Source organism: Coffea arabica, chromosome 8c, assembly GCF_036785885.1.
Source record: "Coffea arabica cultivar ET-39 chromosome 8c, Coffea Arabica ET-39 HiFi, whole genome shotgun sequence".
Lineage (NCBI taxonomy): Eukaryota > Viridiplantae > Streptophyta > Magnoliopsida > Gentianales > Rubiaceae > Coffea > Coffea arabica.
In genome coordinates, this window is record NC_092325.1 from 25,217,375 (window position 1) to 25,244,377 (window position 27,003).

At 30.6% G+C, this 27,003-nt stretch overlaps 1 protein-coding gene across 1 annotated transcript; it reads left to right on the plus strand.

Moving 5' to 3' along the window:
- The first annotated feature begins 5,588 nt into the window (after positions 1-5,588).
- LOC113707417 (COP9 signalosome complex subunit 5a) lies at positions 5,589-10,926 on the plus strand. The gene is made up of 6 exons (XM_027229732.2): positions 5,589-6,179; positions 7,354-7,635; positions 7,749-7,896; positions 8,011-8,093; positions 10,483-10,560; positions 10,662-10,926. The coding sequence occupies exons 1-6, from the start codon at positions 5,730-5,732 to the stop codon at positions 10,749-10,751; spliced, it is 1,131 nt and encodes a 376-aa protein (XP_027085533.2). The 5' UTR covers positions 5,589-5,729; the 3' UTR covers positions 10,752-10,926.
- Positions 10,927-27,003: the final 16,077 nt, after the last annotated feature.

Genomic DNA, 27,003 nt, shown 5'->3' on the forward strand with positions numbered 1-27,003 from the left:
TCAAAATTAGGAATAAATGATATATATAATACATCACAAATAAATGTTCAAACTAATTTATATAAAAAATGGAAATTAAAAGATGAACAAGTTATAACTTCAATACACCCTCCATTACAGGAAGTAAAAATTAATATGGGACAATGAGAGATTATAGCCTCACCTTTTAAAAAGGGACGAGAAGCTGAATCAAGTACAAATAATTCAATAAATCTTGAAGATCTTAAAAAAGTCTATCAACAAAATAATTATACAAATCAAATTCTACATACAATATCTCAACATATGGAAGTATTAAATACAAAAATTGATACTCTAAAGAAACCAGATTTAAAATTCCCTAATGATATATCAGCACCTCATTTTCAACCTAGAAGTCTGACAAGAGAAAAAGAACAAGACTTAGTACAAAATATTAATAGTCAAAAAATAAATACTACAGATAATTTATTAAATAAAATATCTAATGCATTACAAAATCTAACTACAGATTCTAAACCTTCAACTCCAAAAATAAACACATTAGATCAAATAATAGAAGAAAATTCTACTGAAGAATTAGAAGATTTATCAGAAGAATCAATAAAATCAGAAGAAGAAGAAGATATGATTTTACCTATAGAAAACCAATTTGAAGAAACAGAAGGAAATCAAATAAATAGAATAAAAAGAAAAAATTATAATAACAACAGAAATAATTGGAAAATGATAAGTTCAAAAAATTATTATCCTAAACCAAGTCCTCCAGATATTCAATATGAAGAAAGATCAAAATTTAGAACTACTAAATATGATGGAGATTCAATATATGAATGGAATATAGATAGCAAAGCTGAATATGAAGTATTAAATAATTTGCAAGAAATGGGAATGGCAAGATTAGCTTACAAAATTAAAAATATTCAAGAAAGAAATATTGCAACATTATTAGTTTCAGGATTTACTGGACAATTAAAAAATTGGTGGGATAATGCTTTAACATTACAAGATAAATTATCAATATTAGATCATACTCAAGAAATAGAAGATGATCAAGGAAATATTCAAATACAATCAGATGCTGCAGAATTTCTAATTGTAACAATAGTCATGTATTTTATAGGAAATCCAAAAGAAGAATTAAATTCTAATAAAACATTTTTAACAAATCTAAGATGTCCAACTTTATCAGATTTTAGATGGTATAAAGATATGTTCTTAACAAATGTATTAAGAAGACCCGATTGCAATGCTTCATTCTGAAAAGAAAGATTCATAACAGGATTATCAAATTTATTTTCACAAAGAATAATGGATAGTTTACAAAAGGAAATAGGAACAGATGTAATTTCATTTGAAAACATTACTTTTGGACAATTATTTGCTTTTGTGAAAAAAGAAGGATTAATACTATGTTCAGAATTAAGATTACAAATAAAATATGGATCTAAAACAAAAGAAGTAGGCTCATTTTGTGATGCCTTTGGAATCAAAAGAATTAAATCACCATCAGCCTATAAAAAGAAAATAAAAAAATATTCTAAGAAAACTAGATATAAAAACCCCAAAGAAAATGAACCAATTAAAAAGAAAAGATTCATTAAAAAGAAAATTGTTTGTTACAAATGTGGAAAAATAGGACATAAATCAAACAAATGTAGATTAAAAGAAAAAATTTCAGAAATCTGTGTAGATAATGAAGAAGTTAAAAATAAATTAATAAATCTACTAATAAATGAAAAGGATCAAAGTTTTGAAGAAGATTATTATGATGATATTTCCAGTTCAGATAGTGAAGAAAATTGTAATTGTAATCCAAAATATATAAATGTTATAACTAAAAAAGAAGACAAAGAATTTTTATTAGATATAATAGAAAAGATTGACGATCCAATAGCTAAAAAAGAATATTTGGAAAGACTAAAAAGCTTAATTATTCAAGAAGATAAAATGCCAAAGATAATAGAACCTTTTAGCATTTCAAAATTAATAGATAAATATCCAAATATAAATGTAATGAAGAAAGAAACTACTAAAGATCTTCAATCAGAAATTAATAATCTTAAAATACAAGTAAAACAATTACAACAAGAAATTATAGATTTAAAAACAAAAGACTTAGAAATAGAAGCCAAACTAACATTAATAAATAATAATCAACCTTCAACCTCTAATACCAAAACAGACGAAATATCAATAGCAAAAAACCCAGTAAAAGAAGACCAATATGTAAATACTATAGAAAAAATGACTTTTCAAAAATGGTTTGCCTTAGTAACTATCACAGTAGAAGATTTCAAAGAAACCTTTGTAGCTCTAATAGACAGTGGAGCTGATACAAGTTGTATTAAAGAAGGAATAATCCCCACTAAATATTGTGAAAGAACAAAAGAAAAACTAATGGCCGCAAATGGAGAAGATTTAGAAGTAAAATATAAATTTACAAAAGGATCAATATGTAATAATGAATATTGTATTAGACACAATTTCATAATTGTAAATAATATAAATCATGATGTAATACTAGGAACACCCTTTTTAATTCAAATATATCCATTTTTAGTAAATATAATGGGAAAAATTATTACTTTTAAATTCTTAACTCCAATAAGACAAAGGGAATTACAAACATTACAAACATCTTCAATATATAAAACAATAAATACTATTACTAGAGTACAACAGCAAATAAGCTATATTAAAGAAGAAAAATCTTATTTAAAAATTGAAGAACAATTAAATGATATTAAAATACAAAAAAGAATATTAGAACTAGAAGAATTATTTCAAAAAGAAATTTGTGCAGATAATCCTAATGCTTTTTGGGATAGAAAACAACATATGATAGAATTATCTTATGAAAAAGATTTTAATGAGAAAAATATTCCAACAAAAGCTAGACCAATACAAATGAATTCTGAGTTATTAGAATTTTGTAAAAAGGAAATAAAAATATTAATAGATAAAGGACTAATAACTCCTTCAAAATCACCTTGGAGTTGTGCTGCATTTTATGTAATGAATCAAGCTGAAAAAGAAAGAGGAGTTCCAAGATTAGTAATAAATTATAAACCTTTAAATAAAGTATTGCAATGGATTAGATATCCCATTCCTAATAAAAAAGATTTACTCAATAGATTATTTAATGCCAAGATATTTTCAAAATTTGATATGAAATCCGGATATTGGCAAATAATAATAGATCCAAAAGATAGATATAAAACAGCATTTACAACACCTTTCGGGCATTATGAATGGAAAGTTATGCCATTTGGATTAAAAAATGCACCATCAAAATTTCAAAATATAATGAATGATATTTTCAATTCTTATAGTTCATTCAGTATAGTATACATAGATGATGTATTAATATTTTCAGAATCAATAGAACAACATTTCAAACATTTAAGTATATTTTTAAAAGTAGTTAAGAAAAATGGATTAGTTGTTTCTACTCCAAAAATGAAGCAGATTGGGTGTAGTTTAGATACAGATTGGGTTTAGTTTAAATACAATAATAAGCTAAAGGAATATGATGCTTATATTCTTACTATCCCCATTAGTTTTTATAGATTATGTTAAAAAAAAAAGTTGCACTGAGATGGGATAATTATAGCAATAGTTTTAAGGTATAAAGTGTTTAAATTTAAAATTCAGAAATCAAAATAGAAACTAGCGCAAGGTTCAAGGGCACACAATGAAAAACCTTTTGATTGTTTCCAATCAAATACGTAAATCAGAATACCAACGGATCCGTCCCATCCCAACCCACCAAAGTTTACAAGCAAAGGGATAATGTCAAAAACCTTCCTTGAGTTTTCTTCTAATATCACTTAGCACTTTTAAAGTTTTAAAAATATTACTTACTTCCCCTATTAATTACAAAAAATTATATTTACCCCCACTTAATATATACTCCCTCCGTCCCATATATTTAGTCATATTTGGAATATGTGCTTTCTATGCATAGTGCACTCCACAAAAAATTTTTTCCTTTTATTTCATTTTTGAACTTAATCATGTGGTAGTCAAAGTAAAGAGTAGAAAGTAATCCTATCACATTTGTTTTTGTACATCATTCATGAAGTGTATAAGGGAAATTTCAGAGTATAAAATCGTTAGAAACGCCAAATATGACAAATATTTTGGGACAACCAAAAAAGAAAAGTATTACACTTTCAATAAAACGGAAGGAGTAATCCACATATCAAATAAATGAACTTCAAACATATTAAAAAAAAGAAAATAAAAATCACTTTCTTCTCTTTCCTTTTTCTCTAATATTCTCTCTTACTCTTTTTTTTTCAAATGACTACCTAATATTTCATTTGTAAATTATAGTAATTGAATTTTTTTATCTTTTATTTTTTGTGATTGTGATAGAATTGGGTGTAATTTCTTTGTTTATTTTGAGTTGATTTTTATAATGATTAGTACAATTAAAGAGTTGAGCCATGGGCTGAGAAGAAGTTGGAAAAAAATATAAGGTTCATAAGATATAAATTTTGGAACATATATAGAGTTAAATTGGTGCCAATATATTTCTTTACAAATATCTTTTTTATATTTTTATGGACTATTACTTGGTGGTGTAGTGATACTACTAGTGATCATTATTAAGGTGGTGATTTTTCTTATTAAAGTAAACAAAGTGTCTTGAGAATATTTTTATTTATCAAAATGAGCAAAGGATAGTTTAGGATTTTTCAAAATTTTGTTGCACATTTAAGATAAATAACGGAGGTAAGTGATATCTTTAGAACCTTAAGAGTGCTAGTTGTAGGGCTGAAAACAAAACTCAACGAGCCGAATAGAAGTATCCTCAGGATTAGTTTGAAGATTAAAAGGAATGTTTGAATTTGGATTGTATTTGCTTATTTTTTGAAAGACAAATTGATGGAATTTGGTTTGAAATTTCAGATGTATGTTAACAAAAAATTTTGGTTGGTTTGTCAAAGTATTGAGATCAAACACATAGATTTTCACCCTAATTTGTGGCTTTTTTCCTTAATTTTTGCTTTATGATATTCAAGAAATCTATTATGATGAACTAGGGGTGTGATTAAAATCAATTATGCCTATTCAAAAAATCTATTATGATGAATTAGAGATGTAATTAAAATTAATTATGCATATTCAAGAGAAAGAGTATTATATGCATGCTATTTTATAAGATAAGCAATATATGAGAAGGAAAGAGTGGAGTTAAGGAAGAAAACTATAAGTATATTTTTATGAAATTTATTTGCTTTACATGTTCCTGAACATATTGAGTCCGATGACATGAAGATCGTGATTGGTTCGTTAATATTTTTAAATTTGAAAATATGTCCAGGCTTGGATTGATATCTAAACAAATAAGTTTGAATGAATATCAAGTTTGAACCTAGTTTGAATTGATTTTAAATCTAATATCAAGTTGTTTGGTTCCATTTACAACCTAACTGTTTGGATAAAATATTATTTGATATATTATTTAAAAAATTATTATAAAAAATAAATTAAAAAATATATTTATGATATAATCAAAATAATAAAAAATTTAACTATCCAAACACTTTCGACGAGAGAGAGCCCTCATATTACCCCTCAACGAAGAAAACGCAAACCTAGGCCTTTGTACGTGGGGGAGAGGTTTGCCCCGACCCGACTATTCACTATAGAGGGTTTTACCGTTTCAGCTCACTAAATAGAGATAAAAGGGTTCTGCTCGCTACCCATCCCCCCAATTCCCTGAATTAATTGCCACTATGGATTCTTCCTATTCATCATCCTCCATTGCTCGGCAAACGTGGGAGCTCGAGAACAACATCGTCTCGATGGAGGCGGCACCCCTAGAAGCAGCGACGTCGACATCGTCGTCACCACCCTCGTCAACCGCCTCTGACCCCTCGTCGGACGTGATTTTCTACTACGACGAGGCTGCACAGGCCAAGTTTCAGCAGGAGAGGCCGTGGGTTCACGACCCTCACTACTTTAAGCGGGTGAAGATCTCTGCTCTTGCCCTTCTCAAAATGGTTGTCCACGCACGCTCCGGCGGCACTATTGAGGTCATGGGACTTATGCAGGGCAAGACCGACGGCGACGCTATTATTGTTATGGACGCTTTTGCCCTCCCCGTTGAGGGCACAGAAACTCGTGTCAATGCCCAGGCCGATGCCTATGAGTACATGGTCGATTATTCGCAGACCAACAAGCAGGTACTGCCGCTTTTTTTTTTGGGTTTCTTTCCTTTTTTGTTAATGAAAGTTAGTACTTTTTTTGTGCTAATTGTAATGTACAGCTCAGGAAGCGTAGTGTACAACAATTATGTGGTTTTCCTAATACCCTAGTGATGTGTGTTTTCATCTGTGTGCTGGGACTGTATCTTTTAATCTGCTATTGGAATAAATGGGCGAGATCATGGGCTACATACATAATTGGTGATTTCTTTGACAGTTTCTGGAACTATATGCATGGAAGAGTTAACTGTTTGTCCTATCTATCTGTGAGAAAAGTAGGAAAGAAGTTACACTTTCATTGGAATGTTTGTGCTAACATTTTTTTAAGAGCTTTTTAATTTTTCTCGGTGATGTTTGTAGTGAGAATAGATAAAATAAAAGAATGCTATCTAAAAGTTGGTGATGCCATTTATTTTTTTTGTGTTATTGAATTTACCTTGGTGCATTACTTTTCTTGTTCTTCTTTTTTTCTTTAAAAAAAAAAAATTCTATGGCTGATTTAAGTTGTCATCCAAGGCAAAAAAAAAAAAAGTTGCTTTCTTGCTTGGGTGTGCTGATATCTCATGAGTGCCTATCCAAATCGTGGTGGTGTTCTTTTAACCTGATCCAGTCACCATCTTTGAGTCATAAAGTCAAATTGTTCACATGTTAAGGCTCTGCTGCTTTTGATTAGCTAGTGTGAAGTTAAGGAATGAGCAGCGTAAGTAATTTCACATATTGCACTCGAAAGGAGTCTGATAGTCTTGGGTTAAGTTGATTAAAATGTTTAAGCTTTGTCGTCAAAGCTTTTCATGACTGGAGTTGATCACACTCCAAAACAAAAGTAACTTTTTCATTCTGCTTTACATGTTAATGGATGTTTTTATTGGTTGGATCTATCTTACCATTACCAGTCAAATTTCCTGGCTTGTTTTTTAAAGATCAATTGTATCCTTCCCTTGTCTCAGTTTCTAGTATTCTTAATGAATACATTTTATTTCATAGTTTTTTCCTCAAAACCCTACTTATGGCCCTCTGTTGGTTGGGGCTTTTATATCTTAGCGGAAACTCTGAACATTGTGGCATATGCTTTGAAGATTTAACTTTCTTATTGCTTTCATGGTTAAGACTATTACAACATAGATAATTGATGTGTTTTTTTTTTTTCCTTTAGGCTGGCAGACTGGAGAATGTTGTTGGGTGGTATCATTCCCATCCTGGTTATGGATGCTGGCTTTCTGGTATTGATGTTTCGACACAAATGCTTAACCAGCAATATCAGGAGCCTTTCTTGGCAGTCGTTATTGATCCTACAAGGACAGTGTCTGCTGGAAAAGTGGAAATCGGTGCATTCAGGACCTACCCAGAAGGATATAAGCCTCCAGATGAGCCTGTTTCTGAGTATCAAACCATCCCCTTGAACAAAATTGAAGACTTTGGTGTACATTGTAAACAGGTTAGTGATAGACTATTGCTTTTTTGACATCCTGTTTTTTCCTTGCTCTTTCAAAAAATTTTAGCCGTTTGTTCCTCATCATATGCTTGATGTGTTCTTGTTTGGATATGCAGTATTATGCATTAGATATCACATACTTTAAATCCTCCCTTGATTGCCATCTCTTGGATCTACTATGGAACAAGTATTGGGTCAACACGCTCTCTTCTTCTCCTTTGCTCGGGAATGGGGATTATGTAGCTGGACAAATCTCAGATTTAGGTATTTTATGCTTAGATATTTCTGTTGGTTGTCTACAAATGTTACTCCAAACAGTTATTGAATAGATCATGTTTCCTTCTGAGTACATCAACCAGCTTACCTAATTTCATGCAGCTGAAAAGCTGGAGCAAGCTGAAAATCAATTGGCTCATGCCCGTTTTGGACACATAATGGCACCACCTCAGAGGAAGAAAGAGGTAGGTTAATTTTCCCAGTAATGAAATTTAATTCTGATAGAATGAATTTGAATTAGTTTCTTCTCTTACTTGCATTCTTTGACATTTAAAGCTGATACCTTTGAAGAAAATGGTGTGGTGTGTATCTGGTTACTTACTAGTCAACTAATGGTTTTGTTTTAATTTGCATAACTGGCAATAGTAGGCAACCTATAATTGGTTTTCTCCAAAGTGTTAGAATGTAAGAAATTTGTACAAAGGAGCTTTGACATTTCCAAATGTTTCCTTTCTTCGGATCAGGATATTATTATTACCACATCTAGATGCACTTGTTATTTTGATGCTGTTTACTTGAGTGTGTTTGGCATTTCCATTGTTCATTATCATGTGGTTTTGCGGTGGGAGACCAAAGCATTAGTAATGTGAAGTGCTTGGCCATACTGCCTATGGAAATATAGCCTGCCTATGGAAATGGCTATGCTGAACTGAGGAGACTCTTTTCTTAAATCATCTGATGGAAAATGTTATGTTTTTGTGGTGCACTAAGCACCTTTTTTCAGAACCCTTTGTTATGTTGTGCATGGACTTGCTAAGTAAAATACTTGCAAATGATTGATCAGAAATGCAATAAAGTTGAGGAAATATCTTTGCTTTTGCTACTTTTTTGGGGAAATACTTAGGCAGACAGTTTATAGCCTTACTTGTAGTCCATGTGGTATGTTGAGGAACCACATGGGTTTTTTTTGCATTAACATGTATCGGTCACCGGCACTTTTCTTTCATCATCATACATCAACATGACTATGTAGCTCTTGAATCCACTATATTGGCTTCAAGTGAGCCCATAGACCGGGCCTAATATATTTTTCTACTTATGTTTTTTAGTTGAACTGCATATACCCAAAAACCAGGATGTGACCTACCTTTTTTTTTTTTTTGTTTCCCATGCTTTGCTGGTCCTTCACAGAATGTGATATTGTTGGCAGGTATTTGTTGTAGTACTTCAACCGTTAACAGGATTCCCAAGAAAAAAATGGACATAAAAGTTCCAAGGACATTATGTTTGTGTCATATTGTTTTTAGTTTTTTTTCTTCTATTCGTCCTTTATTTGTGTTTTACTTCGAGCCTTCCCTTTCAAGAGTATAGTCAAGCATTCTTGTTTGCTGTAGTACCTGTAATGGTACATCAAACATTCACTATTGGCAACTTTTTTCCCCACTGTTGGCTACTTAATTTCAACAGTATCTTTGTTTTATTTGCCTGAGTTGCAGCATGATTCAATTTTATCTTTACCATTCCTGGAATTATCCAGCACGAGTTCATGAAGTATTAGTATTCTTCTTGATACATTCCACGATGATAAGACATTTTGTGGATGTCAATTATAGACAATTTGCTATGGTGGTGCTTATAATCTGTTCTCAATTAATAAGAGCATAATTCGAGTGTTAGGACTGCAAATATCATGGCTTAATTTCTGCAGGTGTACCAATTGTAGATTTTAATTGAGTAATGTGGACTAGATCATGAACCTTGAGTTTTAAGGCATGGTGTCCATTGATGTGTTTTGAACGTTGGAAAACATGACATATAAGATTCTTCTTTACCATTATATCCACATAACATACATATTATTTAATGTTGACGACCTCAAAAAACCTGGCTTTGTAGCTCTTTATCCTTATTTTCTACATGCTTTATATTAATCTTTATTTATTTGTTATGATAGTGATCACTTGGGTTAGTTGTCTGGAGAAATATAACGAGTGAGATTTTTCCAAAAACAAGCAGTTACATGGAAAACCATTTAATGTGTTGTTCATAAGCTTTCAAAAAACTTCAGCTGCTATTTTGACTTTCCAATCAATTGACAGGGCAGAAAGTTATAATGTACACTCTTCCAGTCTATTACCTTCATTCTTTTTCAAGCATGTGGAATAATTGTGTGCAGTTAGTGCCCTTTCATTGGAAATGAAATGGCTTTAACAAAAATTTTGGAGGACAGGTAGTATGGCAGATTTTACTTGTGATTTTTTCATTTGGTTTATTGGAAGTCCTGTAGACAGGGACTCATCACTCATCACTAATTCTCTTTCATTTTACAATACCTGTGTCTCTTTTTTATTTGTGTTAGTCTTCGTTTTATGTCTTCACAATGAGCAACAAATAACAAGTATTTAGCACAAGAGACTTTCTTCATTTGTATGAGATGCACATTGAACTTTGTTGTCATTTCGTCAAAAACAGGTAGCATTTGCTGGTTGAACAATTTGTCTGAAACAGAATTCTTGTTCATATTGGTATTTTCTTTTTTTGATGTATATTGGGAGTCTAAATGTTGTGCTTGCTTTGATAATTGGCTTTTGCTAGTATAAAAAGTATTCTCATTGTATGCAAATTTTCTTGCAGGAAGAATCTCAACTTGCTAAAATTACTCGTGATAGTGCAAAGATAACTGTTGAGCAAGTACATGGTTTGATGTCTCAGGTCTTCCTCTGAAGTTATCTAACTTTAATTGGGTAACTACTGCATATAATACTTTGTGGTATTTCTTGACTCTGAAAAACCTTTTTGTTGCGTTGTTATAGGTCATTAAGGACATTCTTTTCAACACTGTTCGTCAATCAAACAAATCTCAAACAAAGTCTTCAGGTCCTGATCCTATGGTTGAAACCTGAGCAAGTGATTTGTAGGAATTTGTGTTCACCATGCTTATACTGATGCTGCTTTGGTCTTGATAGAATTTTGATTGACATATCTGATGTTATTGGTACCTAAACGTTGATGTTAGTGTGACAGCAGACCTGACGATAAATTTTTTTAACGAACGTACTAGTTATGATTTCCATTGAATTCCTTGTTTTGTCATTAGATGATTAGCATATCTTGCTCATTTCTAAGCATGTTCAAAAGTGCCTGGGCCTTCGTAAATTTCGTACCTTTTTGGGCCATTGCTTGTGTCCATCACCATTGTGCTACGTATGTGTAATTATATATTTAACCTTTTTTATTTTACATATATACACACAATTAAATACGTCAAGGAAACTAACTTGTGACTTAAACCATGGCAAGAGTAAATTCAAGAGTGCATTAATTAACTTGTCTTTGGAATCAATATATAATTGACCTGGACCGCATACGTCAAGGAAAGGGAAATGTAATTTAACAAATCCAAGAGATGTTATGCAACATTAAGTATACGCGCAAGGAGACAGGCTAATATCAAAAAAGGGCCCAATATTTCCCTTACTTTTGGTATATTATTTATGCCACTTTAATCTGATACTTGGGGAGCGTTGGGCAGAGTTGGATTGACTAATAAGGTAAGAGGAATTGAAATTAAAAAATTTTAAGTTTAAAACCTCTCATTTATAAAAAAAAAAGGTAAAAAAGACGAAGAAAAAATAGGTCATTTAACTGTAATCTTATAGCGGCTGTGAATGCTAATGACCCTTAACTGGCTGAAATATTTGTTATGAAAAGGCATAAGTGCCCTTCAGACTTGACCCTGTTTGCCGTATAGATCTAACGTTTGGCATGTTCTGAGATGTAGCCCTATCTTTCGCGTCACTTCAGTCCATATGCTCCAATTTGAATTCTTAGCCATGAAATTGTGGAAAAGAGCGCGTGATCCATCTCCGGTTGATTGGGAAAAAAGAAAAGGAAAAAGAATAAACTTTGAAAAGAAAAATAAAACACATTGCCTGCTTCTTTGAAAAAAAAATGTAAGAAAGAAAGAAAGAAAGATTACAAGTATTAATCATCATAGAACATGCAAAAATGCATCCACCTCATACCCAAAAAAAGCTAATTCTTATATCACACTCAATTTGTGAATGCATAACCTTTTTGGAAGAAATACAATTTTGGCCCTTTATATTGGTCTATGTGTAAATCCATATCCTAATAATTCAGCCAAAACAATTACAATATGTAAAGGTTTTAATTTTAGGTAAAGTAAGATCAATAGAAGTTTAACAATGGCTAATGCCCAATACCAACTTGATGTTGGACAAAACTTTTGACTTTGTATTTTATATATTATTACTAATGCTCAAATTTCAGATCACTACGATAATCTAGGTTTCTAACAATGATAGTTAGGAATTCAATGTCAATGTCTTTTAGGCTCAAAAAACAAAATGTCGATGTCTTTTAGGCTCAAAAACAGAATGTGGATGTGTTTTTCCTAATAACCCAGAACCTAGAGAAGCTAATCTAAGGTGGCGTTTGGTTCGCACATCGGAATCGGATTCGGATTCGGATTCGGAATCGGATATCTTGGGTTTGGAATGATGTCATTCATTCTAATACATTTGTTTGGTTCAAATACCTAGAATGTGTATCATTATTATAGTTGATGTTTGGTTCGTCGACTCTTTCGAAATGGAATATAATAAATATATTATAAATTCCATCGTAAATAATAGTTATTGGCTCTTTATAAATGTGATATAAGAAATTTTCACTAATTAAATATATTAGTATAAATGTATTAGTAAATATATTAGTATAAATGTATTAGTAAATATATTAGTATAAATGTATTAGTATAAATGTATTAGTAAATATATTAGTATAAATGTATTAGTAAATTTAGATAATAATATTATCATTATAAGTTTGTAACTAATTAAATTAAATACTATATATATAATTAAATATAATTATATATGTGACGCCCCGAAAAAAAAAAAGAGTTTGAGAACCCGGAAATTTTCTAATTTTCTAGGGTTTATTTTTTTTAATCGCCCGCATTTTCTACATTTTTTTGATTAGAAAAATTCCCCAGATAAAGTTTATGAGCAAAGATAGTTTTAAAATGATTTTTCTAGTATCGGTTAGTTTTTGAGAAATTAAGAGTGTATTTTGAACGTGGGACCCGCAAGTGCGGTAAATGCATTATATTTTTGACAACTTGTTGGAATTTTGTATTAAGTGATATTATTTTACAAAGTGATAAGATATTTGTATTGGAGAGACAAAAAGATAAGTTTTGAACCAAAAGGTGATAAGTGTCACCATAAGATTAAGTCTTGGACTTTGACTACACTATTCCCTACTTTACCAAATAAATCAAAAAATTGCCAAAAATCATCCTTATTTCTAAAGCTTCATAGCCGGCTCTCTCTCAAAGGAAAAGAAAGAAAAGCTATCAATTTCTTCCTTCTATTTCTTGCTCAATCTTCAAATCCAACCAATAAAACTCCAAATCATTCCATAAAATCTCTTTGCTAAGTGGTCTTGAGGTGATTGGTGAAGTTATTTGGAAACTTATGGTGCTAAGTGGTCTCTTTTCTTTGGTTTCAAGGTGAGTAACTAGGGAATGCTTCCTTTGGTCTTGATAATGTCAAAGTAATGAGTTGTGTTGATTAAATGTGTGATTGGGTGAAAGATATCTTGATTTTGGTTGAATTGGTGAAGTTTTATAATTATTGGGGATTTTTCTGTTTTCATATGAATATGAGTATGTGGTCATCTATGATGATTGGAAATGATGTTTAAGGACTCTATGAGGTGGAAAAAGTGGTCAATTGCAATCAATTTCTGTTTTGGAAGAAATTTCAGAAAACTAGGTTTTGTGAAGGAACATTCTGCCCGAATTTTTAGCTCCTAGTTAGTGGCCGAATTGGCCTTGGCTTAAAACATAAAAGTTGTAGGGAATGACATTTTAGAGGTGCCTACAAAATTTCAGGTCAATTGGAGTAGCGTAGCTTGAGAAAAGTCAAAATTACCCTTGCTGTCCTGGTTTTACCCGAATTTGGGAATTGCTTCTGTAATTGGTTGTTTTGGTCAGGAATGCTTCCGAATTGGTTGTTGAGGTCTTCTGATGAATTGAAGCCGTGTTTCTTAGCTTTCAGTTGGTTTTGGAATTTATGTATTTGGACTTGTAGAGCCTGAGTTATGATGTTTCCGCTAGAATGCGTTTTGGTGAATCTGTTTTACATTTTTGATGTGATATCTTGCATTTTTGACCTGTTTGCACTCAAAACGGGGTTGAGTGACCTTCTGTGATATTCTAGCCCTGTCTCTTAGCTTCGAAACGGTGGGTCTTGCACCTTCATCCGAAAATCGTAGTGCCTTTGGTGCCATTACCGCAAATGGATGTCCAAAGCTATTTTTCTGGTTTTGAGCTTAACTTTCATTTCCGAACTTTTCCCTAACTTGACTTGTACTAGTACTACTTGGAGCTTGCTGAATGACTATTGGATAAACTTGTTGTTGTGTGTGTACTTTTGGGACTGGCTGAGGAAATAATGAAGCCATGATGGCTGGAAAAGTAAGCAAATTTAGGGGAAGTGCTGTCCGAACTTTTAAAGGACTTGTTTGCATTGAGTTTGTGATCTAAGACTGGGATTTGAGCAAGGCAATGATATATGATGGATGGTTTCTGAGCCATGGAGGTGAGTGACCTTAAACTGTTTCCAAAGTTACTTTTAAAATGTTTCTTGCATTGTTTCTTTGGTTGCATATCCTGTGTGCCGGCATACGAGTTCATGACATGATTTGGCTTCAATGAGTTCTTGGGGAGTCTTGTACTGAACACCAACGGCTTGAACTACGATTTTAGAGCATTTATTGCTTGTGCCTTGAGCTGAGGCTCATGGCTCCCTATTCCTGTTTACTGTTAATGGATCTATTTGAGTGTTGGGTGTTTAGTTTCAATGATTTCACTGGCTCACGAGAGCAAAAATACGTGCATTTGATACTTGAATCATGACATCATCGAAATACATTATGGTGAAATATATTTGTTTACTGATTTTGCTGGTTACTCACTGAGCTTTTAGCTCACCCCAAAACTATTTTATTCCCCTCCACAGGGCTCGTGGCGAAGGAAGGCTTGTTGTGATTTTATTGTTGTGGAATTCCTCTTGTATAAGAATTGGGATCATGGATCAGAGTGGCGCAGTGGAAGCGTAGGCGCTTCGCTTTTGATATGTAAATGTTGGAACATTTGAGTTATATTTGAGATTTATCTTGTATTCATTTGAGGATTGTAGTGAACGACTGAGTCCCGGCGAGAGCTGGGCAGGCGATCCGCCGAACCCTCTGGTTCGCCTTAGGGAGAGGTGGGGCCGTCACAATATAATTATATAATATATACAAATATTAATTATACTAATATTTTATATAAATATAATATATATTACATATTAAATATAGTTATTATTATTTATTATTATATTTAAAATAATAATTATTATAATTATATAACTTATTAATATTACATACATGTATATATTATAATTATATGCACATATAATATACATTTATAACTATACATATATATTATAAATATAATATTATATAATATTAATAAATTTATAATATATATTATATAAGTATAATTATATTTAACTAAATAATTATAATATATAATTATATAATACAATAACATCATTATTATAAGTTTGTAACTAATTAAATTAAATATTATATATATAATTAATTATAATTATACAAACGCTATAAAATAAATACATAATTATAATTATATAATATATAAATATTAATTGTACTCATATTTTATATAAGTATAATGCATATTAATATTAGATATAGTAATTATTATATATTATTGTATTTAAAATAATAAATATAAATATAAACATAATTATATAATTTATTAATATTATATACATGTGTATATTATAATCATATGCACATATAATATGCATTTATAAATATACATATATATTATAAATATATTATTATATAATATTAATAAATTTATAATATATATTATATAAATATAATTATATTTAACTAAATAATTATAATATATATTTATATAATGTACTAATATTATAATTATAATATATTATATATATGTATATATTATAATATATAATAAATATAATATATATAAATATTAATTATATCATTGGATAATTATAATATGTAATTGGATTTGTTTCTTGGAATCAAACTTGGGAATCAGACAAAACCCACCAAATACTTGGGAATGGAGAAACACCAAATTTTTAGAAATCATTCTAATATTTCAATTCCCATTCCAGTGAACCAAACACCATTTATGGGGTTCATTCCATTCCCCGAATCCGATACCCTCTTACCAAACGCCCCCTAAAAGTTGTTCTGATCACATCTAAAAACTCGATAATGAGTTTTTCTTGAAGATAATCATATTGCCTCATGTTTGGTACGTAAGAATAGTAGTGTGGAAAGGAAAGACTGTTCCAACTTATCCATTCCATTCCAAATTTGGTATAGATTTAATGAAATTTATATATAAATATTGGTAATTTTATATTGGTAATTTTAGCAAGAATATATATCGCTAGTGTAAATCTACAAATTTAGATCTTTCCGATGGACTGATTAGTTTGGTAATTACTATCTTTCTAAACATATTATAATATTGTTAGTATTGATCTATAAATCTAGATCTGTATGATGAACATGGAACCTGTAATTACCGACTACTAGCCCAAACAGTAAGAGTTGGGGGGCCAGTAAGACCTGTAGGGCTATTGAAGTTCCCCTGGTCTATGATCCAGGGCAATGAAGTGTTCAAAAAAGCAGATCTAGCTTTCTAGATCTATACTACGTTTCTTATAGTTTGCTTGGTAATGTAATAGTTACTGATAGATAACTTGTCTCAAAAGTTCAGATCCAACATTTCAAGATCCATACTAACTTTATTATAATCAACTTAGAAACATTTGGATTACAAGATTTTCAAAAGAAAATTTCAAACTTTGTTTTGTTTACATTATGCACACAATTTTCAACTACCTTTTTATCTTACATATATCACATCACAAAAAAGTGCTATAGTAATAATCTCAAATAAATATTTCAAATAACATCTTATCCAAACAAACCCATAGTTATTCTTCATGGATCCCGAAGATCCCGAAGGATTCTGTGCCAAAAAGAAAAGGATTATAAAATTGCTTGTTTATCAGTTCTATCTATTTCTCATGGCTTCCCTTTTTAGAACAAATTCTAATTTTCTCAATTCCTCCCCAAACACCAAACCAATAGATGATCAACAAGCTCGAATTGCTCGTATTGAACAATCAATCCTCCTCCAAACAAAGAATCTAGAAAATAAACCTCCTGAATTCGAAATTCACAAGCAAAAACTTAGATCTGAATTCTTGACAAACTACAACAGCTTAAAAGAAAATAATTTTTTGACAAATATCAAAGAGAAAACCGAAGAGCAATACAAGAAGCCTTCTATGACTTCTTGAGAAAAACAAAATAACATATCCGTTTCTTTGATCGGTATGAATATCAGACAACTCATGTATCTACACTAGAGTCCACAGATCCACCAAAACCCTTGAATCATAAGTCTATATTAGAATCCATAGATCTACCAAATTCTCTAGTTCAGGAATCTATACTAGAACCTATGGATATATCAAACCTCATGATACCCAACCAACGAATAAACAATTCTGATTACACCATTAACCTTAAAAAACAAGAAATAGATAAAAATATAGAGGAGCCCATATTTAATGTTTTAATTAGATCCCAACCTTTTACCAAACCTATAACTATTAGAGATCTTCAGATAGAGATTGCTTCTCTTAAACGGGAAGCTAGACAATCGAGACTACAACCCAACCTACTACTGAAGATCCCTCTCAACCAAACATGATATCTTACAAAAGCATTTTGTTTTAATAAGATTAGTTACCAATAGTAATTACATTGCCGAGATAGAAGATTTATTTGATATAGGAGCAGATCTTAGCTATATTCTGGAAGGTCTTATTCCAACAATGTTCTTTGAGAAAACAAAAGAAAGTCTTAGAGGAACAAATGGTTCCCAGTTAAACATTCAATTCAAACTCATAGATGTCCAAGTCCAGTTTTCATCCGAATCCATTAAAGAGACACTCCTCCTTGCAAAAGACATAACCAATAATGTCATATTTGGTATAACCTTTATCGCCAAACTTATTCCATACTTCAAAATTTAACCACTAATGAAGGCATTATACCCCAAAATTATGGCCAGGATGCTCTCCTACCCTTCTCCAGAAAGACAATCCAAAAGACACTAAATTACCTATTCCTCAAACAAAGCCAAATCAATTTCTTGAAAGAAAAAAATTGTTTATAGAAGAATAGAAGAACAACTTCAGCAGCCAGAAATTCAACAAAAAATTCAGAGTCTACAAATTCAAGTGCTGGTTTGTGCAGAAGTCTCAAATGCCTTCTGGGTAAGAAAACAACACACTATCTACCTTCTCTATGAACCTGACTTTGATAATAAGAATATTTCAACAAAGGTAAGACCCATACAAATGAATCAAGAATTACTCCAACATTGTCAAAAGGAGATTAATTGATGACCTCCTGTATAAAGCAATCATTAGTCCAAACCAATTCCCGTGGAGCTGCCTAACATTCTATGTCAAGAAGCAATCAGAAATCGAAAGGGGAGTTCCAAAATTTGTAATTAACTAAAAAGCCTTGAGTAAAACTCTTCAATGGATCAAATATCCAATACCGAATAAGAAGATACTTCAAAGGTTTTATTCCACCAAAATATTCTCCAAATTCGACATAAAGTCAAGATTCTGGTAAATACAAATCCATATTTCAGATAGATACAAAACAGTATTCACAATACCATTCTGGCATTATGAGTGGAATGTAATGTCATTCGGTCTAAAAAATGCACTGTAAAAATTTCAAAGAATCATGAATGAGATATTTATCCCTTATTCTTCATTCATCATTGTTTACATTGATGATGTCTTGATGTTTTCAAATAATATTGAACAATACTTCAAACACCTAAACACCTTCCTTCATGTCAGCCAAAAAAATGGTCTAGTTGTATCCCAAAAGAAAATAAGTTTTTTCCAAACAAAAATTAGGTTCCTTGGATATCATATTCACTAAAAAAACTATTACCCCCATAAATAGGTCAATCCAATTTGCTGATAAATTTTTTGACCAAATTCTTGACAAATAACAACTCTAGAGATTTTTGGAATATTTAAACTAAGTCTCAAACTTCATTCCAAATCTCAACAATCTAGCAAAACCTTTATATGATAGACTAAAAACTTCTCCACCTCTGTGGACAGATACTCACATAGACACTATTAAAAAATTAAAAATCAAGTCAAAGCTATTCCTTGTTTAGCCCTTCCAAATCCAATGGCTCCAAAAATTATAAAAATAGATGCTTCTAATTTAGGTTATAGTGGTATCCTTAAACAAGTAAAGGACAAAAAGGAACAAATAATTGCTTTTACTTCTAAACATTGGAATAATTCCCAACGAAACTATTCTACTATTAAAAAAGAAATTTTAGCAATAGTTTTATGCATTACAAAATTCTAAGCAGAGTTACTAAACCAAAAGTTCCTCCTTTAGGTTGATTGTAAGTCAGCCAAAAATATTTTACAAAAAGATGTTAAAAATCTTGCCTCTAAATAAATCTTTGCAAGATACCAAGCAATTTTATCAATTTTTTATTTTGACATCGAATATATTAAAGAATTTTCAACTCTATTCCTGGTTATCTAACTCATGAATTCTTGCAGGAAAGATAAGATGCCCAGAAAGAAGAAATAGCAAGAAAATAAACCCACAGACAAACCAGAACCATCCCAAACAATTAGACCAGACTCTCCATGTTCATTCAACTCATTCCAAACAAAAAAGAAATTCACTCCAAACATTCCTTCAAATTCAAACAAATTTCAAATCCTCTCCTCAACCCAACCTGTATCCATGGTTACCCCTAAAACATGGGCTGACCTAGCTGAAGAAGAAGATGAGAAACAAGCATCCTATGACCATCTCAAGTAATGGGCTGAATCACTAGAATATCAGTCTAAATCAATAGAATACTCTATCTAAGATACATAAACTTATGTCAAAATAGTCTTGCCCCAAAATGTCAAACCCAAAATATTCACTATCCGTGAATCCAAAACTATAGTTGCACCTGAACCAATACCCCTAAAAATTTAAACAACTACATCAAACAAAATTTCTAACCAATATATCAAATCCAACACATATATAGCCATGGTCCAAATAGAGTTTGATTATGACATGATGATCTAACCACTTTAAGCTGATCCATTTCTTCCAACAACCTACAACTACATACCTATGTTTTTAAACTCGAACCTAACCGACCTGTTGAACCTGTCAAATCGGGAATTGGCTAGTTATCTAGTCCGAGTCACCCTAAAAAATCGGCTTTAAATAACTCAGTCAAACCTGGTCAAAAATCGGGTTTGACTGGGAATTGATGAAACCGGACAAAACTCAAAATTTTTCCTTTGCTCTGGAGTAAGATGGATGCTTCTGACTGGTACCAAGACGCAAAGAAACCCAGCATTATATGTCTTCACTAAGCACTTAGTAAAATCTAAAACCTTCCACATAGTCCCATTTTAAATCTCCCCATTCTCGGCCACCACCTTCTTATCAAGAAGCCTCTTCACCGAGGACTAGCCAAGATTGCTGACTATTATGGCCCGATCCTCCTCTTGGAATTTGGCTCTTGCCCAATCCTTCTTGTCTCCTTCCCTTCCGCAGCCGAAGAATCCCTCAACAAGCACGACATCGTTTTCGCCAATCGCCTGCGTCTACTAGTCGAAAAATATTTGGGATACAATTATACCTCAATGGCATGAAAAATATCTGGGATACGTTCCGCAGCTAAAGAATGCCTCAATGGCATGAGGTGAACAAACGCACAAGCTATAGAGAGAGTTGAATTGGAATTAGGAGAAAGAGAAAAAAAAAGAAACGAGCAAAAAAGGGAAGAGAAGAGAGAAGAGGGGAAAAAACAATGAAGGGAGACTTTCATGTGAGTTTATTATGTGACATAAAAGAAGAGAGAGAGACTTGGTCATTGAACAGCCTAAAGGAAGAAGAAGAAGAAGAAACAAAAGAAAGTGAAAAAGGGGAAAGCAAGTGACGGTGAATCAAAGAAGTGGGAGTTCCTGCTTAGGTTTGACATTTATTTACTTTGAAAACCCTAAAATGTTTTACTAATTATATTTTGGCCCTTTATAATTTTAGCAAAATGTAAAAATAACCCATCATATTTTCTAAACTACATTTTTACTTATAAATTTTAAAGTTATTTAACTAGAGTCCTTTGGATTAAATCTAAACCCATCAATGAACTATATGAAGTTGTAAACCATTGATTTAAGGGACACTTTTATATATTATTTTTATTATATATATTTATAATGTCATTCGATTTGACCCCCGATCAAATCCGGTTGAATCCATTGACTTTTGACCCCTGAGTTCAGCCGAGTCAATATCTGGTCCGAGTTTGAAAACAATGCTATATACCCCAAACTCCCACCAAGACATTAGAATATTACAAACTCATCCTAGCAGATTTGAAATCATTGATCTTCAAATCTCATGAGACAGAAATAAAAGACAAAAATGGGAAGCCAACCGAAAAATTTATTAACACTCATTCTAGTGTTCAGACTACAACCTAGTCTATTACTAAAGATCCCTCTCAACCAAACATGATATCTTACAAAAGCATTTTGTTTTAGTAAGACTAATTATCAGTAGTAATTACATTGCAGAGACAAAAACTTTATTTGATACAGGAGCAAATCTTAGCTGTATTCAGGAAGGTTTTATTCCAACAAGATTCTTTGAGAAAATAAAAGAAAGCCTTAGATGAGCAAACAGTTCCCAGTTAAACATTCAATTCAAACTCATAGATGTTCAAGTCCAGTTTTCATCTGTATCCATTAAAGAGACATTCCTCCTTGCAAAAGACCTAACCAACAATGTCATACTTGGTACAAACATTTATCACCAAACTCATTCCATACCTAGCCACCGATGAAGACATGAAACAAAAAATTATGGTCAGAATGCTCTCCTACATTTCTCTAGAAAGACAGTCCAAATGACACTGAATTATCTATCCCTCAAACAAAGCCAAATCAATTTCTTGAAAGAAGAATTTGTTTACAAAAGAATAGAAGAACAACTCCAGTAGTCAGAAATTCAACAAAAAATCCAGAGTCTGCAAATAAAGACTCAAGAGATGTTTTTTGTAGAAGTCCCAAATGCCTTCTGGACAAGAAAATAACACACTGTCTAACTTCCCTATGATCCTAATTTTGATGAAAGGAATATTTCAACAAAGGAAACACTCATACAAATGAATCAAGAATTACTCTAACATTGTCAAAAGGAGATTAATGATCTCATGTCTAAATGAATCATCAGTCCAAACTAATCCCTGTGGAGCTGCCCAGTATTCTATGTCAATAAGTAAATAGAAATTGAAAAAGGAGTCCCAAGACTTGTAATTAACTACAAAGCCTTAAAAGAAACTCTTCGATGGATCAGATATCTCATAGCGAACAAGAAGGACCTACTTTAAAGGTTTTATTCTGTCAAAATATTCTTCAAATTTGACATGAAGTCAAGATTCTGGCAAATACAAATCCATATTTCAAATAGATACAAAACGAAATTCACAGTACCATTCGGGCATTATAAGTGGAATGTAACATTGTTTGGTCGAAAAAATACACCATCAGAATTTTAGAAAATTATTAATGAGATATTCAGCCCTCATTCCTCATTCATCATTATTTACATTGATGATGTCCTAGTGTTTCTAAATAATATTGAACAACACTTTAAACACCTAAGCACTTTCCTTCATTTCACCCAGAAAAATGGTCTAGTTGTATCTCAAAAGAAAATCAACCTTTTCCAAACAACAATTAGGTTCCTTGGACATCATATTCACAGAGGAACGATTACCCCCATAAATAAATCAATCCAATTTGCTAATAAAGTTTTTGACCAAATTCTAGATAAACAACAACTCCAGAGATTTTTTAAATATTTAAACTATGTCTCAGACTTCATTCCAAATCTCAACAACCTAACAAAAACTTTATATGATAGACTAAAAACTTCTCCACCCCTATGGATAGATAGTCACACAAATACCATTAGAAAAATTAAAATTCAAGTCAAAACCTTTCCTTGTTTAGCCCTTCCAAATCCAACGATTCCAAAAATCATAGAATAGATGTTTCTGATTTAGGTTACAGTGATATCCTTAAACAAGTAAAAGACAATAAGGAACAAATAATTGCTTTTGCTTCTAAACGTTGAAACAATTTTTAACAAAACTATTCTACTATTAAAAAAGAAATTTTAGCAATAGTTTTAGAGTAAATTTTATATACAGTGTCAGTGTATATATTATCACTGTTGGATGGATGACACATGATCAAATTTTGAATTTCAAATTCAAATTTTGCACACGTGTCATTTCTAATGGTGATAGTGTATACACTAATAATATATATAAAATTAATCCATAATTTTATGTATTACAAATTTCAAGCAGAGTTACTAAACTAGAAGTTGCTATTTCGGGTTGATTGTAAGTCAACCAAAGATGTTTTTACAAAAAGATGTTAAAAATCTTACCTCTAAACAAATCGTTGCAAAATGGCAAACGATTTTATCAATTTTTTATGTTGATATCGAATATATTAAATAATCTTCAAACCCTATTCCTAATTATCTAACTCGTGAATTCTTACAGGAAAGATAAGATACCCAGAAAGAAGAAATAGTAGGAAAATAAACTCACAAGCAAACCAGAGCCATCTTCCCAAACAATTAGACCAGGCTCTTCATGTTCATCCAATTCATCCCAAATAGAAAAGAAACCCACTCCAAACCTTCCTTGAAATTCAAACAAATTTCAAATCCTCTCCTTAACCCAAACTGTATACATGGTCACCCCTAAAACATGGGTGATCTAGCTGAGGAAGAAGATGAGAAACAAGCATATGATAACCGTCTCAAACAGTGGACTGAATCACTAGGATATCAATTTGAACAAGCAGAATACCCTGTTTGAGATACACAGACTCGTGTCAAAACATCCTTGGTCTAGAATGTCAAACCCAAATCATTCACTATTCATGAACCCAATACTATAGCTGCACCTAAACCAAAACCCCTAAAAATTGAAACAACTGCATCAAACAAAGGGCCTGTTTGGAAGTGAGTTTTTTGGCCAAGTTTTTTAGCTACTAGTTTTTTAACAACTTTAGCTACAGGAACCCCAAAAAACTTTTTAAAGTTTTTTACCTACACACTTCAAAAATCTATACTCAAAAACTTTTCTTCCTCCCTCACCGAACCCACCACACCAGACACCGCCTCCACCACCTCTCCCGGCGCCGGTCACCTATTCCGGCGCCTCCGATAACCTCAAAAAAAAATTTTGAATTTTTGAGTCCCTCACCCTCAAAAATTTATTATATATGTTATATATTTATAATATTATATATTTATATATTTATTTAAACATATTATAAATATTTTATTTTATTTAAAATATATTTTTATATATTTATATAAATATTATATACCATATAAATTAATATTAATATAAATATGTAATTATACATTTATATAAAAATTATATATTATATACTTAATATATATAATACATATTATATATATTACACATTTATGTATATATATTTATGTATATTTATATACAATTATATTTTGTATTATGTATAATATAATACATTTATACATAATATTAACACACAATATTAATTATACATTTATACATAATACTAATACATTTATATACTTATATTAATTATATTAATACATTTATACATAATATTATATATTTATATATTTATAATATATTAATTTATATATTTATATAATATTCATTTATAATAATATACAATTATTACATTTGTAAATATATTTATATTATGTATTATATATAATATAATACATATATATATTTTTATGTAACTATATAAGTATATTTATTTATAAATGTATTATAAATGCATAAATATATATAAATATTTAAACAATAAAAATTATAAATTATAAACAATATTAATTATACATTTATACATAATATTAATACATTTATACATTTATATTAATTATATTAATACAGTTATACATAATCATATATATTTATAAATTATAATTTATACATTTATATAATATTCATTTATAATATATACATTTATATTAATTATACATTTATACATTTACAAATATATGTATATTATGTATTATATATAATATAATACATTTATATATTTTTATATAAATATATTTATTTATAAATATTTATAAATGTATTATAAATGCATAAATGCATATAAATATTTAAACAATAAAAATTATAAATTATAAACAATATTAATTATACATTTATACATAATATTAATACATTTATACATTTATATTAATTATATTAATACATTTATACATAATCATCATATACATTTATAAATTATAATTTATACATTTATATTAATTATACATTTATAAATTTATAAATATATGTATATTACGTATTATATATAATATAATATATTTTTATATAAATATATTTATTTCTAAATATTTATAAATGTATTATAAATGCATAAATGTTTAAAAATATAAAAATTATAAATTATAAAATACTCAAAAATATGTTTTAAAAATACATCTAAAAATAATCCAAAAAACGTCTACAGTAACATTTCAAAAACTTCTACAAAAAAGTTTTTCACCTTACAAAAACTTCTACAAAATTTTTTCAAAAACTTCTACAGTGCACTACAGTAAAGTTTTAGACAAACTCCCAAAAAACTCAAGTTCCAAACAGGCCCAAAATTTTTAGCCAATATATCAAATCCAGCACATATATATCCATGTTCCAAACAGAATTTGATTATTGACATAATGATCCAAATACTTTAGCCCAATCCATTCTTCCAACAACCTATAACTTTATACCCCAAACTCTCATCAAAACATTAGAATACTACAAACTCATCCTAACATATTCGAAATCATTGATTTTCAACCTTATGAGACAGAAATAAAAGACAAAAATAGGAAGCTAACAAAAAAAATTCATCAATACCCATTCTAGTGACCAAATTTTAAAGGTAATCAAACCATCAAAATGGGGAACAAATCTAAATAAATCCAGACTTTTTACTATTACTTTTAATCCTCCCGGGTACACTTATTGGGACTACAAGATAGCATGGGACCATACATTTTCATTTCAAAATGATTTATTCCAGCATTGATATCTGTTTTATTTCTTGAAAATAAACAAATATGATTTTTCAACCTGATTTCTAGCATGGTGGAAGACACTTGGTCCCAATTTGAAAATTCTTCTTGCTGACGTAAAACAAAACTATAAATTATTCAAAGAAATATTTGAACCTCTAAATAGTTATATCCCAAACGGTCTACATTTCTTCTCCATATTTTCGATAGCATAGGTCTACGAATCGAAGTATGAGTATATACAACAAACTCAACTACCACCACTTCTAGTTCACCAAAGATATTTAAAATAGTGGGCTGCATTTAACAGAGGTTATATTCAACCTACAAATATCCAAACCTGGTTCCAAAGAAATTCTCGAATAATAAAACTTGGAGATAGCCAAACAAGTCAATTCTTGCAACAAAAGTCTATGTCTGCAATCAAGTTGGCATCAATCATCGACAAACAAGAATATGTTAAACAAGTCAAGAAAATACTTCAACAACTTGACTTTTGCTTATTATGTAGTATCAGAGTCAGAGGAGAAAATAAGGTGATGGTTATCTTTCTTTGTTTATTATGATATTGTGAGTATAGATTTACAAGTTTAGATCTTTCCGATAGATTGGTTAGTTGGGTAATTACTATATTTCTAAACATATTATAATATTGTTAGTATTGATCTATAAATTTAGATTTGTATGGTAAACATGAAACCTGTAATTGCCGACCACCGGTCCAAACAGTAAGAGTTAGGGGCCAGAAAGACCTGTGGGCTGTTGAGTCCTTGTGGTCCGAGATCCAGGGCGGTGAAGTGTTCAAAAGATCAGATC

Excerpts from the sequence above, each read along its gene's own strand:
- LOC113707417 (XM_027229732.2), top strand. The coding sequence starts at position 5,730 with ATGGATTCTTCCTATTCATCATCCTCCATTGCTCGGCAAACGTGGGAG. Across the intron at positions 8,094-10,482 it reads CACCTCAGAGGAAGAAAGAG|GAAGAATCTCAACTTGCTAA; the intron begins GTAGGTTAATTT and ends ATTTTCTTGCAG. Across the intron at positions 10,561-10,661 it reads TACATGGTTTGATGTCTCAG|GTCATTAAGGACATTCTTTT; the intron begins GTCTTCCTCTGA and ends GCGTTGTTATAG.